The sequence below is a fragment of the Neopelma chrysocephalum genome, unplaced genomic scaffold (assembly GCF_003984885.1).
Source record: "Neopelma chrysocephalum unplaced genomic scaffold, ASM398488v2 Primary Assembly neopelma1_45, whole genome shotgun sequence".
In the NCBI taxonomy this organism is placed as follows: domain Eukaryota; kingdom Metazoa; phylum Chordata; class Aves; order Passeriformes; family Pipridae; genus Neopelma; species Neopelma chrysocephalum.
In genome coordinates, this window is record NW_020897704.1 from 10,183,806 (window position 1) to 10,200,222 (window position 16,417).

At 36.9% G+C, this 16,417-nt stretch overlaps 1 protein-coding gene across 1 annotated transcript in view; it reads left to right on the plus strand.

Annotated features, from left to right (window-relative positions):
• The window catches only part of COG5 (component of oligomeric golgi complex 5), a 182,208-nt gene that overhangs the window by 126,592 nt on the left and 39,199 nt on the right, over positions 1-16,417 (plus strand). Inside the window, exons 11-14 of the mRNA XM_027679319.1 lie at positions 7,153-7,234; positions 9,552-9,756; positions 10,458-10,619; positions 12,394-12,493. Coding sequence (XP_027535120.1) covers positions 7,153-7,234; positions 9,552-9,756; positions 10,458-10,619; positions 12,394-12,493 — 549 coding nt within the window. The remainder of the gene's footprint in view (positions 1-7,152; positions 7,235-9,551; positions 9,757-10,457; positions 10,620-12,393; positions 12,494-16,417) is intronic.

Consider the following 16,417-nt stretch of genomic DNA (forward strand, 5'->3'; position numbering starts at 1 on the left):
TTGGCAGACAAGAGCCTGGGATCCACCAGTTGAACATAGCTAGCAATGTGCCCTGGTGGCAAAGAAGGTGAATAATATCCTGGGATGCACTAGACAAAGTGTTGTCCGCAGCTTGAGGAAGCGATCCTTCCCTTTATTCACCATTGGTGAGACCACACCTGGAATACTGTGTCCAGCTTTGGGCTCATCAGTACAGGAGAGACATGGACACACCAGAGAGAGTCCAACAAAGGGCTGCAAAAATGATGAAGAGGCTGGAACATCTCTCCTGTGAGGAAAGGCTGAGTGAGCTGGAACTGTTCAGCCTGGAGAAGAGAAGGCTCAGAGGGATCTCATCAGTGTACACAGATACCTGAAGGGAGGGAGCAGAGAGGGTGGAGTCAGGCTCTTCTCATGGTGCCCAGTGACAGGACCAGAGACAATGGGCGCAAACTGAAACACAGGAGGTTCCTCCAAACATCAGGAAACATCTTTTTACTGTGAGGGTGACCGGGCCCTGACACAGGTTGCCTAGGGATGTTGTGGAGTCTCCCATCTTGGAAGTGTACAGAAACATCCTGGACACAGTCCAGAGCAGTCAGGTCTAAGTGGCCTTGCTTAAGTAAGGGTGTCCAACCAGGTGACCTCCAGAGGTCCCTTCCAACTTCAACCATTCTGTGATTTGTTGACTTGCAGCTTAAAATCTCTGCCAGTCTGCTGCTTTGAATTTGGCACCTATTAAATATAGACTTTTTCTGTCTTAGACTAGCAAAAGTGTTAAACTATCGAATAAGTAAGTATTAACTATTAAATTTTTACATTTAATTACATTTTACATTTAATTTTACAATTAAATATTAAATTTTGCTTGTATTATTGGGGGAAGACTCAATTTTATTATTTTACAACAGAAAGATTTACTTAAGAAAACCTTATCTTAAAATACAGTTTGCTAGCTTGTATTCATCTATAAGAAGTCTACATTCAATTTTGCCTTCTTGGGCTGGGACAGAGAGCAGGATGAGCTAGCACTGTCTAAATGTCTCCTGGCACTGGCATTATGCAGTATTATTACACAGTCTTAATTATTTTATCTAAAACCCCTTCTGTTATAGGAAAATAGCACAGTATTACTGTTTGCGAAGAGTATTGACAATAGTAACTTTATAGTAATAGTTGAAATGAAGTAGTTATATAGGGTGAAAACATTTTTAACTGATTGTTGGTTATGGCCCTGATTCAGCAGAGCACTTAAGTACATTCTTAATTTTACATTAATAGGGTATTCCATGGAAGTCAAACAGACTACTTCCATCTGTTATTCTAATAAGAATAAACTTTACCCAGTTCACATACACAATAAAGTGAGCCCCACTGTTGAGAAAATGCATTGCCGTTTGTGATCTAGCCTGCTGGGCGTATTTTGTCTGATTTATGGGTATAATTTTCATGAGAGAGTAATTCCTATGTGAATAGTGTGTGTGACTGAGTACCAAATTTTTAAACAGCATGGAAAAGGGTAAAATTGCAGTGGATAGGCCAAAGTGGAGTTTGATTGTTGTATTTTTCTATTTCACTCTACACAGATGCAAGTGGGTTCCCTAGAAATAGCATTTTCAAAGTAGCTGAGTGTTTATAGTCCGTAGCTCTTTCAAAAGCATCTTTCTGTTTCCCTGGTTGTGGACAGATGTCCAGCAGGTCAGAATGACAGAGGGTTGTCCTAGTTTATGTTACTGGGCGGTTGTTCAGTTCATTTCTGAAAACAATTAACAAGGGGAAGACAGATCTAAGCTGTCTTGCACTGCCTAAGGAATTGCATAGGGGCTACTAAATCATATGAGCGTCTGCTCAGCTGATCAGTTTTAGGGAATAAAATAGTCATTGGGCACAGGAACAGCAGTGACAGTATTTTTAATTCCCAGTTTGGGTTGGTAGATTATTAGTTTATGTAGGTATACTGTAGGTATAGAAGCATTTTCACAACAGATTTTTATATTAGAAAGGAGCCGGTTATGGGGCTGATCTTAACCTCCCAACCATTTTGTAGTGGTGCAAAGTATGATTTATGTGCAGATTTTCTCTGCTGTGAGATCAAAATAAATCTGTGAACAGATAGTACCATTAATTCAAAAATGCTGAGTTAAATGGATCTGTTTTTGGGGGAAAGTTCTGGTTTGCCATTATAGTCTTACAGTTGCTTGCAATTAATGTTCATAGATTTAATTTGGTTGTATTCCATGATGAGGAAAATACGTATATGTCGACCTGAATCTTGCCCATCGTGAGTTTTAGATACCATCAATTACAGTTAAGGTTCCTTTGTTGAAGAAAGAACATATTGCCTGAAAAGAGGAAATAGCATTTTATTTTATGCTGAAGTGCAATAATTTCCTTCTGAGAGACTTTCAATTATGTACGGATGTTTTATGTAGGCTTTCTGTATATGCAGTGTGCACCTGAAACAGCTTTGCAGCAGATAACAATACCTCTTAACTTCCAAAGGTTTATGTGTTCTCTGTGTTATTAAACACATACACTGATGGGGTGTGGGGGGGAATATGACAGAACGATGACCTTTTTCCAGTGTTGTTGGTTATGGCATAGGAAGCTGTTGGAAAATGATTGCTACAGAGCTGAAAAGATAATCGGATGCAGTTCATTACTCATCTTGTCAGCTGCTCCTGCTACAAGGGATTGTATCACAAGATGTTAATCTGCTTGTGACTAGATTTCAAAGCAAGCATTTTTATTTTGGAGGGGGTGTATGTAATTTAACATCCTTCAATTTTATTTCATTTTCAGAAGCAAGAGAAATGGAAAATTCCTGATTTAAAGTCTCAGAATATTAATTGATAGAAATATTAGTACATCCTTGTGGGTTCTGTTACAAAAATATGATGATATGCTGCAAAAAGCAATTTAATTGCATAAGTTGTTCTTTTTAAGCTGATTCTGAGGTTGAGTATTCCTTGAATAGTGGAAGTTAGTGTGCTAGCACACTTCAGTGTGTTCTGCAAGACAACAAGTACAGACACAAGACAGATTTGGACCATTAAGAGTCCTATCTACACATTGGATCACTAATGTGGATGTACCCAATGCTCCCATACATTGTCTACCAGTGGGATATTTGGTTTAAGTGTAGAGGAGGACCATATTCATTAGTTAACGCTCTGCAGATGGGAAGATGACAAGAATGCAATTTTAGCTAGATGGCATTTTCTAAAAGTGAAAGGCCCAAAAGAACAGTTACTTTCTGATACTATGTTGCTCACAAAGCTATATGAAGCATAGGGGAAGGCTTATAAACTTTCCATGATATTAAGATGAGCCAGTAGATTGGCTGTGTACATTTTAGGGAAGTGATACTGCCCATTTCTCTTCCAGCTTCATCCTGTTTATCTTGTTAAGTCATTGAAGAAGTTGTCCAGTACAAGGGGCATTCCTTTAATTTTCTGCTGAACTGGAGAAAAACGCTCCCTTTGCTGCCATTTTTGTGTCATTTACTAGTATTGATTGTTGTCAAATGGTATTGCACGTTACATTTTAAATAGTTAAATTGTAATTTTCATTGTGAACTACAGGCATCGATGTAATCTCTGTTAGAATACATTATTTAAAAAATAAGCAGTGAGACACTTAAAAGTAGTTTAAAAAGTAATATACTAAAGTAATATACTAAAGTCTAAGCAAAAGAAATTACAGATTTAAACAAAATAAATTGTTTCTGGATGCTCATGGTTACATATGGCACTTCTTACTCCCGCAGGAGTATCTCATGCTAATGCCTTCCTGTATTCCAATTCTGGTAGCTACAGTCCACCCACTTAAATACCCCCTGGTGTATGCGTAGGCACCAGTATTCTCTGGTTTCTGCCACAAACTCTTACATGGTCTTCTCTGTGCTATTAATCAGCAACTATATTTCACCTCCAGAGAGACTGCATCTCAGCACTGGGCAAAGTGAAATATTGTATCATAGGTTATAGAAGCAGCCAGTAATGACTCTGTAGATAGTAGTTTTAGTTGATTCAAAACTGGGACATTAATTATTTTTGCCCCTGAACATTTTTGACTGAGTAGTCAATCAGTATGAAATGTTACTTGAATTTTCCATGTAGCTTTTCCTGTCTCTCTCTCCTCATACATAATACAGTTGTCTAGCTGAGACATGAGGGCCTTCTTCACTACAAAATTTTGATAGTTAACACCATTTGCCCGGGTCAGAAGACACAAGCTGATGGGCAGAGGCTTAAGTGGTATGGCTGTGGCTACCTATGCAAATATGTGCATGACAACATAAGTATGTAAGTCTGACTTATAATATATAGACAGAGGGAGGTATATACAAAAGTTAAATATTTTCACTACAACATTAAATATCATCACATGTATGTTACTCTTATTTGTTACCATGTTGAATGTGACAGCTCAGACAGGAATGTCAATGTGGAGAGGTACATACCTGTTTTTTTTTCTGGGCCCTTTAATCATTGTGCTTTCTACTGAGACTGTGCAAGAGATGTAGATGGTGATTACAGTAATGAAAAAAAAGTTGTTTGAAAATGCACTGTAAATATTTTTCCACCTCCATTTGATTATTTAGAATTTGAATTCAGTTACCACGCTGAATAGGCAAACATTTCTCCAGGTTGGGATAGAGAATATGAAAACCAATTAATCTATAACTAATGCAAAAGGCTATTTCTTTTTAGTAATATTCATATTCTAAATTTGAAACTGTGAAATGAAGAAGTAATTTCACATTTATGCTATAGCAATAAATTTTCCAAAAAGAGATTCAATGTGGTGAACCTTCTGATTCATTTTTTGATATAATAATTTTACTTTGCCCGTTTATGAACGTCAAGTACAATTTTACAGAAAATACAAACATAACTATAAAATAAGTTACTTCAATTTCTGAATCCATTATTGTCTTCAAGCAGTCAAAAATGAGCTTCCATAATCCCAATTTACTTTAGCATTTAGTGTTAATTATCATACATTTTATGAGTCCAAAGCATGAAAGATATTCTCTCTCAATTCTTAACCCATGACCCATAAACTTTATCTTTCTTTTCTTTTTCTTTAAAGATTAGGGGTAGGATTGGATGAATTCCTCATGTAATCACAGAGTTTGTGATGATAATCCTACTTTTTATTATTATTACTTTTAAATGTATCAGTGTTCTTTTGACAGATTTCCAGGGTTTATATTAATTCTTTAAGATGATAGGTTTTTTTTTTTACTGCAACTTGTGCTTGAACTTGCAGACTAGATCTTCAAGAGGAATGCAGTGGTACGTACTTATGGATGAAATTTTAAACACCTTCATTGCTTTGCATGCTACTCTCAATGCAAGTGAATAGAGTGCATTTTTTGACCTTTGTGGTAATTCAGTTTTACTAAGCAAGTTTGCAGATGACACAAAACTGGGAGGAGCTGTTGACTCCCTCAAAGGCAAGGAGGCCCTGCAGAGAGACCTTGACAAGTTAGAGGGCTGGGCAATCACCAACTATATGAAGTTCAGCAAAGTGCTGGATTCTGCAACAGGGATGGGACAACCCTGGATGTCCGTACAGACTGGGGAATGAGATGCTGGAAAGCAGTGCCACTGCTTTCCCCAGGGCCATCCACCAGGACCCCAAGATGGCAAGTTGAATATGAGTCAACAGTGCCCTGGCAGCCAGGAGGGCCAACCGTGTCCTGGGGGGCATCAGGCAAAGCATCGCCAGCCGGTCGAGGGATGGGATTGTCCCACTCTGCTCTGCACTGGGGTGGCCTCACCTTGAATATTGTGGCAGTTTTGGGCACTACAATATTAAAAAGATATTAAGGTATTAGAGAGTGTCCAAAGGAGGTCCATGAAGATGGTGAAGGGCCTTGAGAGGAAGCTGTATGAGGAGCGGCTGAGGGCGCTTGGTCTGTTCAGCCTGGAGAAGAGGAGACTGAGGGGAGACCTCATTGCAGTTACAACTTCCTCATGAGGGGAGGAGAAGGGGCAGGCACTGATCTCTTCTCTGTGGTGACCAGTGACAGGACCCAAGGGAATGGCCTGAAGTTGTGTCAGAGGAGATTTAGGCTGGATATTAGAGAATGTCTCTTCACCTAGAGGGTGGTTGGGTGCTGGAACAGGCTCCCCAGGGAAATGGTCACAGCACCAAGCCTGACAGTTCAAGAAGCATTCTGAGAATTTAGAGTAGTTGGACTTTTATATTTAAAAGATTATCTTCTCCATTTTGTGGTGCTGGGCAGTGCAGAATTTGAACTGACATGATATTCCTCTTTATTTTTTTTCTGTTTATCATAACTAGAGTGATTTTGTCAAACTGGTTAATGTATGCAGTAGGGTCGGTGGATGACATGTGTACCTTGCAATGAAGAAAACTGTGCTGTTGAGAGCGAGTTTCCCCTTCCCATGAAAACACTGGACAGTCTTGCAAGTAGTGGGCAGGACAGTATACCCATCCTCATCTCCTGTAGTTTTTTTTCTACTTGAAGCATGCAAACAGGGACAAAAAAACCAGAAAGCAAAATCATACTTCAATGCATGACCGTTAAGTACCAGATGTTGGGAGCAGTAATGAAACAGCCATTGCCTCCCTGTCCTTTTGGCAACAGTGTTTTCACTTCTGACAGCAAGCCCTGTTGGCACAAGGCAGTGAAGAGTCAACTGTGAGGTTTGCTGTATTTTCATGTGGTTTATGTTTTTAGAAACAGGAACTCTGTGTGCAGCAGAGCAGCATGCAGTGGTGTTGGTCCCTGGTCGGAGTTTGCCAGCACGTTTTAATGGCAGGAAATAATTGCTGTGATGTAGCTGGCATGAGAACCCCCACGGAATGTGAAGGTCACTGCAGTGCAAAGAGATTTTCTAACACGTCTCCTGAGGTGTGCTGCTTTGGGCTGCACTTGTACCCCTAGAGAGCTGGGAGCGTTTCTGTCAGACGTGGAGGAAAATATTCCATTGGAGACAAGACCAAAGCTTTTGTTTTTGTTTCCTCCAGTACTTTTTCTAGCTCTAAACCTGAGAGAAACTTCTCAGATTTCATTTACTTTGTTTTTATTCTCAATGATGAAGAGCAGCTTTGACTAGAAGCACTTGCATTGTTTAAGATTTTTTTAAAAGAGTATGTTTCAAAACTTGTATTTCTTTTGTCCCTTTGTCTTAGGATGGCCAGTCTGATATTTTGTACAAATTTTGGACTGCAGTAACTCAGACACTTTCCTCTCAGTTTCAGTCAGCAACAGACTGTAAGTATTCACTATAAATGATGTGTAGTGTGTTCTGTAGTTATTTTGAATCTCTGTTTTCAGTAAGTCCTTCGCTCATTATTTCCTCTATCAGAACTATAGCAGTGGTTCCCTCAGTACAAGGTCTGTGAATTAAAAACTTCCTGGTTTTGTAACCAGACAGGACGATCCTCCTAAACTGTGGTTGAATTTTCAGAAAGAAGTATTTGCTGTTTCATTAGGTAGTTATTACCTAATAACAAAAAAGTATTTTTATGTGGAGGTAAAATTGGTTGGAATGGTAGATTATAGTTCCTAAAGCAAAGGGGTTGGCCAAATTCAAAACAGTAATTTGATTTTAAAGAGCAATTCTTACAGTCTTTTCTTGTTATACACTGATTGGTTGTAAAAATCTGATTTTAGACATTTTTTGGATACCTTTATAAGTAGGAGTTGAGTTTCTTCAAGACCTTCATGTCTGAATAAGATAAATGGCTGCTGTTTTGACTATACACAATATTCTGTACATATGTACAGATAGCAGATGCAAACAAGGAATATTAAATAAAAATAATGTAAACATAAGACAGTTCTATTACTAGTACATACTAATGCAGCATGCAGTTGGATCATAAGTGATTTTGGTGCTTTCATAAACGTATCTTTCACGTTTGCATGCAGTGTATTAAATTAGTCTTTTGCACATAAAGTGCACGAGATGTGCATTTATCTTTGTGATCTCAGCTATTGCATTGGCCCTTCAAAATTTGGTCCTTCCAGGCTTTATAGCAGCAGCATAATTTTGAGGCTGGTGGATTCATGTTCACTGGTTGCTAAGTAACTAGATGATCACAAAAGAAAATGTATTCATCCTCTGTTAAAACATATTAATTTTACTGTTTTCCTTATGCATTACTTTAACAGCAGAATGTACATACCCCGAAACTCCTGTGTTCAAACCAAACATGTGCTACCTGTTTTCAGCACTCAGTTTTAAGATTATAAAATTGTGACATCATTAATGGGATCAACCTACATTACAGAACTGAGGGAACACTTACATTTTGTCAGCTGTACTTTGTCTAACATCTGTCCAAAACTATTTATTACTTGCTATTTTTAAACATGTTTTTTATATAAATGTTTAGAGGTGGTTTTGAGTGGGAATGATGTTTTTACTTTTTTTTTACTTTTTTACTTTACTTTTTTTTACTACAGCTGAGTTTTGGGGAAAAAATGTTTAGAGTGAGTAGACTTTTTATGTAAATGAGGCATCTGTATGAGAATGTTCATTTTTAACATGCAAATTCCTGGTGATTGAATCAACTGACATCAGTCATAGACTCTGGATCGTATAGATCAGAGGAAGCTTAGATATTATCAGAAAAAATAGTGTAAAAATAGGAATTCATGGCAGTTTACAGTGTTTGCTGATAGATCGTGATATGCTTTTGTGAAGTTGGGACAGTCTTTATAAACTTAGCTTCATGACCTAAAGTAACTCTGAGCTTGATAATAATAATGTGAATCCTCCAGTATTCAAAATTAGAATATATCTGAGTTGAAAGCACAGGCTGGGTGAAATGGGGCAGATGTCTGGAACCTGAAAAACCTACAAATGAATGGAACAGTGTTAATCTCCTAATGTAATGGGAAATCCAGAGTATGAGTGATGTTAGGTCAAGATTAAGAGTTGCTAAAACAGTTGTACATTTGTTTCATTTCCTGTTACTTGTGGCAAGCCTTTCAAGCTGAAAATAATGCTGATTTTTCTTCTGGCTTTGTCATTCTTTGACAAGTTTAGGAATTGCATGTTAAGTACCTCGTTTTAAGAACTGTGTGCAAAAGCATATGCTTCTCTCATCACATTTCTGAAGCCTTTGGTTCATAGGACTTATCTTTTTTTGCTTTAAATGGATATCTTCAAAGTAGCACAGCCCCACACTTTTCTTCCATCAAACTATTTTTAGAAAATCTCTAGATTTAGAGAGTTCTAATCACACTTTGGCCTTAAATGCATGATGATAATTAAGTTTGATACCAAACTTTTCACAACCATGATTACCATCTTTATTGTACGAATAAGTTTTTTATGTCTAGTCTTCCAGTTGTGGATTTTATGCTGTTGCTTTAGATACATACCTTTGTCAGGTACATTTAATGTGATAGCTCTTGCCACTTTGAAATTAATATTAAATTATTAAATTATTAATATTAAACTTAGGACAACACTGTGTAACACTAATTGATATAAATGCAAGGATAGAGGTTGTTTATATGAGTAAAAAAAATTAGTTTGAATTTCACACTGTGTATTGCTTACTGCTTTATTTTGCAGCCTCTATGTTTTTGAAACAAGCATTTGAAGGAGAATACCCTAAATTGCTGAGGCTTTATAATGACTTGTGGAAGCGCCTCCAACAATATAGTCAAAATATTCAGAGGAATTTTAACACAAGTGGAACTACTGATCTTTTTGCTGAGCTACAGCAAATGGAAGAAGATGCACAGGACATATTCATACAAAAAAATGAAGATTACGAGTAGGTATTATGAACTGTAAGGCTATAAAACATAAATCTTTGAACCCTGTAAGAAAACAGAATATTTTTATAAACTTACTGTTACTCAAATTGTCAGAGCGGGAAAATTTTTAAGGGTTTTTCCCTCTCTTTACATTATTGCTTTAATACTTTTTAGAACTGTAGGGTTTTCATTAGGCTATGTAATTAACAGTGTTGGGTTGTCTTGTCTTTCACAAAGTCTCTGACTTTTGAACAGGCTCTATCTTTTTGTCTCTTTGGGTGAAAAAAATAGCAGAATACTGAAAATTCAGTTTTGTATGCATTGCGATTACGGCAGTAGCTTTCTGCTAATGACACTGCAATCATTTGAGTGTGACAAATGCTCACTTGTTATGATTCACAGTTTTTAGTTTATACATCATAGAATAAATGTGATCTAAGTGGTAGATATCAGAAAGATCAAACTGAAACAGGTTCATGAAGTCTATTAGGACTTCTAGGCTTATATAAGAAAAAAATGAATATTTAATATGAGAATTTTATTGACTTAAATACATTCTTGAGCAGTCAGTGGGAGACTTATAAGAATGTTTTTCAAGTGTATATGTTTGAAGAGCAGAAGGAAAAACAGGTTCAGTATTGCAAGGTTTGTATGGTCTGGAAAGATTTAATGCTATTGTGTATTTAATTTAAAATGTAATTTTTTCTTGTACCCAAAGTCCAGAAAAGGCCTTGAAAGATTCACTGCAACAGTATGAAGCTGCTTATTTGTCAAAATCCTTGTCTCGACTCTTTGACCCCATCAATCTTGTCTTCCCTCCTGGAGGTCGGAATCCTCCCTCTTCTGATGAGCTTGACAGCATCATTAAAACTATAGCCAGGTATGCACATGCAAGGCATTGCAAAATGTAATACTCAACAAGTATCAGTAGTTTTTCGTAAGTTACCATTTTAGAAATGAGACTTCCTTAGCAGTAAAAGGTTGATTACTCTGTAATTATAAAACAGGTTAGTGTAAAAATTAAGTAGGATTAAGGATAGGCTAGGCTAGGCTAGAATAGCATTGCATGGTGGAGAATAGTTCAGCTGGAAAGGACCTACAATGATAATCCAGTCCACCTGCCTGAACACTTCAGGACTGACCAAAAGCTAAAGCATGTTGTTAAGGGCATTGTCTAAATGCCTCTTAAACACTGACAGTCTTGGGGCATTGACCTCCTCTCTAGGAAGCCTGTTCCAGTGTTTGACTACCCTCTTGTTAAAGAAATGCTTCCTAATGTAGAGTCTGAACCTCTCTGGTGCAGCTTTGAACCATTCCCACACCTCCTCATACTGAATCCCAGGGAGAAGGGCTCAGCACCTCCCTCTCCACTTCCCCTGCTTAGGAAGGTGTAGAGAGCAATGAGGTCACCCCTTTTTATTATTATTTATAAAAAATACTACATTTTATTATTTATTTTCTGTATTTTGTTTTTCTGGAATAAATGAAATTTTAATTTAAGTTTTAATTTGTAAGCTTATAAAAGATCAGGATATTGTAAATACAGATATTGTAAATGTCTGATATCTTAATTATTCTGACTGTCTCAAAGAGAAAATAATAGTTGCTTGATTGCAAGTGATAATACCTCGTGTAAGTATTCTGTTAGAGTAAAACAGCAAGATAATAGGTAGAGACGACTAGGTAGAATTTGTAGAATGAGATACATAAATTACCAGTGGTGCATTTTCCCTCATAAGGTTTTGGTAAGGACTACTATGTGTAATAATTCTGAAAATGATGGGCAGCATTCACAGTATATGTGTGCGTGTATGAAATATTAAGTACTGACACTGTACTTGTGGCTGGGTGTTGCAGATGCTCAGAACATGTCTGTTGTGGTGATTGATGTTATTTTGCTCCTTGCAAAGAAGAAAGGAAAACAACATGAAAATTATGAAATCCCAGCTGAGTTTTCCAGAGTGACCTTTAGCTAATGATGTTTGGGGCCTGCAGATTGAGTTCTTGGAGAAGGTTATTCTAGGTCAGGGTGCCTAGTGATTCTCCAGCTCTTGGGAGAGAGTAATCTCATCACCAGCAACGTGACAGTTCTTGTGCTGGTCTGAATGCAGCCCCAGCCAATGGAGATCTGGGGAGGTTCCTGAACAAGAAATGATGGAAGTGATTTAGAAGTCTTTTCCTTCTTCGTTTGTTCCCTCTCATTCCTTTGGGGCCTCTGTTACTGTACAGGATTGCCTAAAACACGGCTTATTACTTGTGTCAAGCTAAGGCGTCCCCTGGGTATTTCTGCACAGCTCATGTAATTCTGGAGTTGAATGACTGTGTATTCACCTGTAATGTTTGAAGGCAGCTGCCAAAGCCTGAATGTAGTTAATTGCTGTCAATATTTTTGAATGGCTTACTAATAGTGATTTCATACTGAAGTGTCATTCCTAAACTTTGCTCATTTTTACTAGAATAGGAACACTGAACGTGAAATTCCCAAATGACTTGTTAAATTGTAAACTGAATTACTGTGCGTGGAAAGACTTGGTTGTATGTGTTACTCTCTCTGAATTGACGTGCCACGTAACTACGTATTCATAGTTAATTCTTTATTGTTTAAATACAGCACTGTTCAGTTGTTAATTAAGATTTGTAATCTTTGCTTCCAGTGAGCTAAATGTGGCTGCTGTTGATCCAGACCTGAGTTTAGCTGTGGCAAAAAATGTGGCAAAGACCATTCAGCTTTACGGTGTAAAGTCTGAGCAGCTTGTAAGTAATTTTAAATTTCTAAAAAGTACTGGGTTTTTTATGTACAGTGTTTTGGCTTTTGTAGATTTACAACATAACAATAAAGCAATTTAGATAGACAAAAGCTTCCAGTTGGCTTTCCACTGTAATTGGAAACATTTTCAGTTAAATTCTGCCTTCAAATAAACACAGTCTATTGTTAGAAGTAAAATTTGTTGGTATAACTCCAATTTGAATTTGCCATGTTAATTTTAAAAAATCAAAATTGTAGCTGTCATTAAGTAAAATACACAATTAAATCCAGTTTTTTGTTAATCAACATTTGATATTACATCAGTTATATGATGCATCATCTTTATGTTATTAAAATCTGGACTATTCAAATACAATTTTTCACTATTTGCAAGAATTTTTGGGTATTTTTTTTCCATATATTTATTATTTGCTATATATTCAACTGACCTTTGATTTGTTCGCATTTGTCAAATGTTTCCAGTCGTTTGCCATGCATTGGTATCTAGTGTTCAACTGAATAAAGGAAGGATCCCCAAAGCCTTATCCTTTGGTTAAGAGTCCCCAAAAAGCCAGTGAAAAGTACAGTGAATGTTGTCATCATTAAAAAAAAAAATTAAGATCAACAATTTTCTCTGCAAGTCTGTTGCTGAAATTTTAATGCTTTTTTTATGAAGAGATGAAATTAATTTTTGCAATATGCAGACCCACAAGAAATGACTAACTACTTGTATTTGTAAACAAGATTTTCTCTTAATAAACAACATTAATTCTGACAGCAGATTCAGACTCCAGCAACATACATTTACTAGCTGGTTTATTTAAGGAGAGATGCTTGCTAACAATTTTCTGTACCAATTGGCTACAAAACATTGCAGCAATTAAATTACTGTGATTTCTATTTACCTTTTACACACCTGCTCTCTCTGAATAGCTTTTAGAAAGTTGAAATTCAATAACACATCCTTGTTTACCTTGTCTGTTGGATGAATTGTCTTGGAAGTTTGCAAACTAGTGTATAGAAAAGGTACATAGGTGAAGCAGTCATGAAGGCCATAAAGAATATTTTAAATTTCAAAATAAAAATATATGTTTATATTATTTTGTTAGCTACTTAAAGCATAATGCTTAAGTTGGCTCTGCTTTTAAAGACACCAAATCATGGCTTCATATTTTCGGAGTGAAATTTGCTTATGACAGAAATGAGGATTTTTAGTAGGTTGCAAGAGTCATCATAAGTAAAAAAAATTACATTTGTGTCTATATATCATGGAGGGTAGTGTCAAATAATGGCGTTCAACTGGAAAAAAAAAAGACGTATCAGCTGTAACTGTGGAAGGACGAGGGTCTGTTGAGCTCATCATCTCTGTTAGAGCTTGATTCTGGCCACTGGCTTGTTTTGTGATCAGACAGCTGGCAAATTCTTAAGAAACCCTGGAAAAAGAGATACATAGAAACAAGCTAATAACTATATGATTTGTGGCTTTATATTAGCTGACCTTAAAGTAAGGGAACGTAGGAGTAAAGAGGGAGTCTGAGCCCTTAAACTTCTTGAATCAGACAACTGAAAATGCAAACCTGAAACTTTGAAAAGCTAAGTGATGGAACTAGTCAGACTAGCAGGATGAACATGTATGTCCTTCAAGCACATACCTACAAACTGTAAAACAATATAAAAAATGTATTACGCGGCAACTTTTTATTTTTAAACTTTTTTCTTTACTTGCTGATACACATTACAAAATTAAAAATCAGAAGTACTCAACACAGTTGCCAAGGCATAGGTGTGAGTGCCATCTCTGAAGTGCTGGAATATCATTCCTAGCCTCCAGCTGCCTCTCCAGCAGGTTATGGCTCTCCCACTTGTCCTGCACTGTGCTTGCCAGCCCTGGGGATGTAATCTAGAACATCTTAGCCTTTTTTTTTGGTACCTATTTTTGGGCAGACAGATTGAGCTTGAAATGTGCACCATGTGTAGAACAGGAGCTATGTCAGACAGCACTGTTTCATTATGTTTTAGTGGTGTAGCCAAGAATGCAATCTTAATTCAATCTTTCAATCCAGCCTCCAATGATAGCTTTCTAAAGCTGAGAAGGGTGACCATGTAACATATCCACCCAGATGCTTCGTGTCTGATAGCTGTAGTAGAGCAGTGCTAAAGATGGAAATTTAATTTCCTGGAGGAATTTGGATTTGAGTTCTCTTCCAAATTAAAAGTAAACAAAAGCATCTCAGAATTCTCAGTGAAGAAAGATGGGGGTGGGGCTTTTACAAGTAATTAGAAAAAAATTTTTAATGTTGTTGTAATATTGCAGGTAGATTTGAATGGTGAAAAACTGAAACGTGCAGTCCTAAAAATATTGAAACATTCTGATGTCAGGTTTTTTATTTATTCAATTTCTCAAAAGAAGGAATTGCAATTCCCTTAGATTTCATCACTGTTTCTCCAGATATCTTTAGATAGGATAAAAAACAAGAAAAATGTTACTTAAGATTCAAAAGATTTTACCTTTGAGCAAAAGCAGCATCTAGCAGTCTGTACATATAGTACTAAGGCAAAAATGTGTAAGAAAAAATGGCCTCTTCTTGTAAATCCAATCTTCTTGTAAATCCATTTGTGTTACTTGTGGCTTTGTATGCTGCTGGCTTTTGGTTTTCATCTTTCTTCACACCAAGAACTTGCTCTTGCTGTGCCTGAGACCTGTTATTATATTAACCAGTTCAAAAGCTTTCAGAGCAGATATAAGTAACCCTCTGGCAGCAGTAGGTAGATATATTGTGCTTTTGGGTGAATCTTCGCTAACCCCTTGCTGAGGCTTGATGCGGTTGGTGTATGCCATGCAGCATTCAGAATTATTGTCCTAATTTTGCTCAGTGTAATTGCAGATGTTCTTACTGTACAGAGTTTGAAAGGGTAATTATACATTGCACTAAATTCAGAAAAATATTTGTTAATTTAAGAGTAATAGCTTTCATCTTTACCACCTATCCTGTGTTTTGTTAGATGATGCTGAGGAAGGGTGCTTGTTATATTTTCTCTGTTCCATTATAATTTTGTCTCTTCTTACTCGTATTTTCCTGAAATGAGGTAGCCCAAACATCTTCATAATCATTAGAGACACCACGAGATTTCTGTTTAGTCACCATTTCTACATCCTTCTCATTCCAGATTGGAAAAGAGATTAACAAGTCCGATCATCATGTTTTGCATTTTTCCTCTTCTTGTAATCCATTGCTTAAACTTAACATAGCAGCCTCTTACTGAGCCAGATTTTGTTCACTGGCCACTCTTCTTGCAAGTGAGGTAGCCCAGATAAAAAAAAACACTAACTTTTCTCCTTTATTTAAGAGTTTTCCAGAGGGGCCATCCATTCCCATTTGCAAATACCGTAAGTTACCTGTCTTCATTGACACATGCAAATGTTGTGCTCTTGTTTAACTGGCCACATAAGGAGAATTAGCTCTTTCATCAATTGGTTACAATAAGTACAGTGGAGGGAAAAGATTTGTGAGAAACCAGTAAGTTGAATTTCCTGAAAACAAAGAAAAAGTTGAGTAATTTGCGGATTTTATGAGAATCCATGCTCCTTAACAAAAGATAGGGGCTCAAAAACCTACTTCCTAGAGACATTTTTACCCATTTGTATAACTGATAGTTGAGAAGTGCAAAAGAGAGCTTATATCTTACCAACATCGTCATTAGATGCCTTTGGCATAGCAGCAGTAATTTTGTGGCAGGATTCTCTAGGGCAGTGGTCTCTAAACTTCTTTGGTTATGCATCCCTATCACTATAAACTTTTTGATCATGCACCCTCATTATGTGTATATTTATTTATTTATAACTTTTATAGATGTACTGTTGAAGTTCTGATGTTTTCATGCAGCATCCCACTGGATTTTCTTGCTTGACTCATGTGGTACAGGTGCCCCAC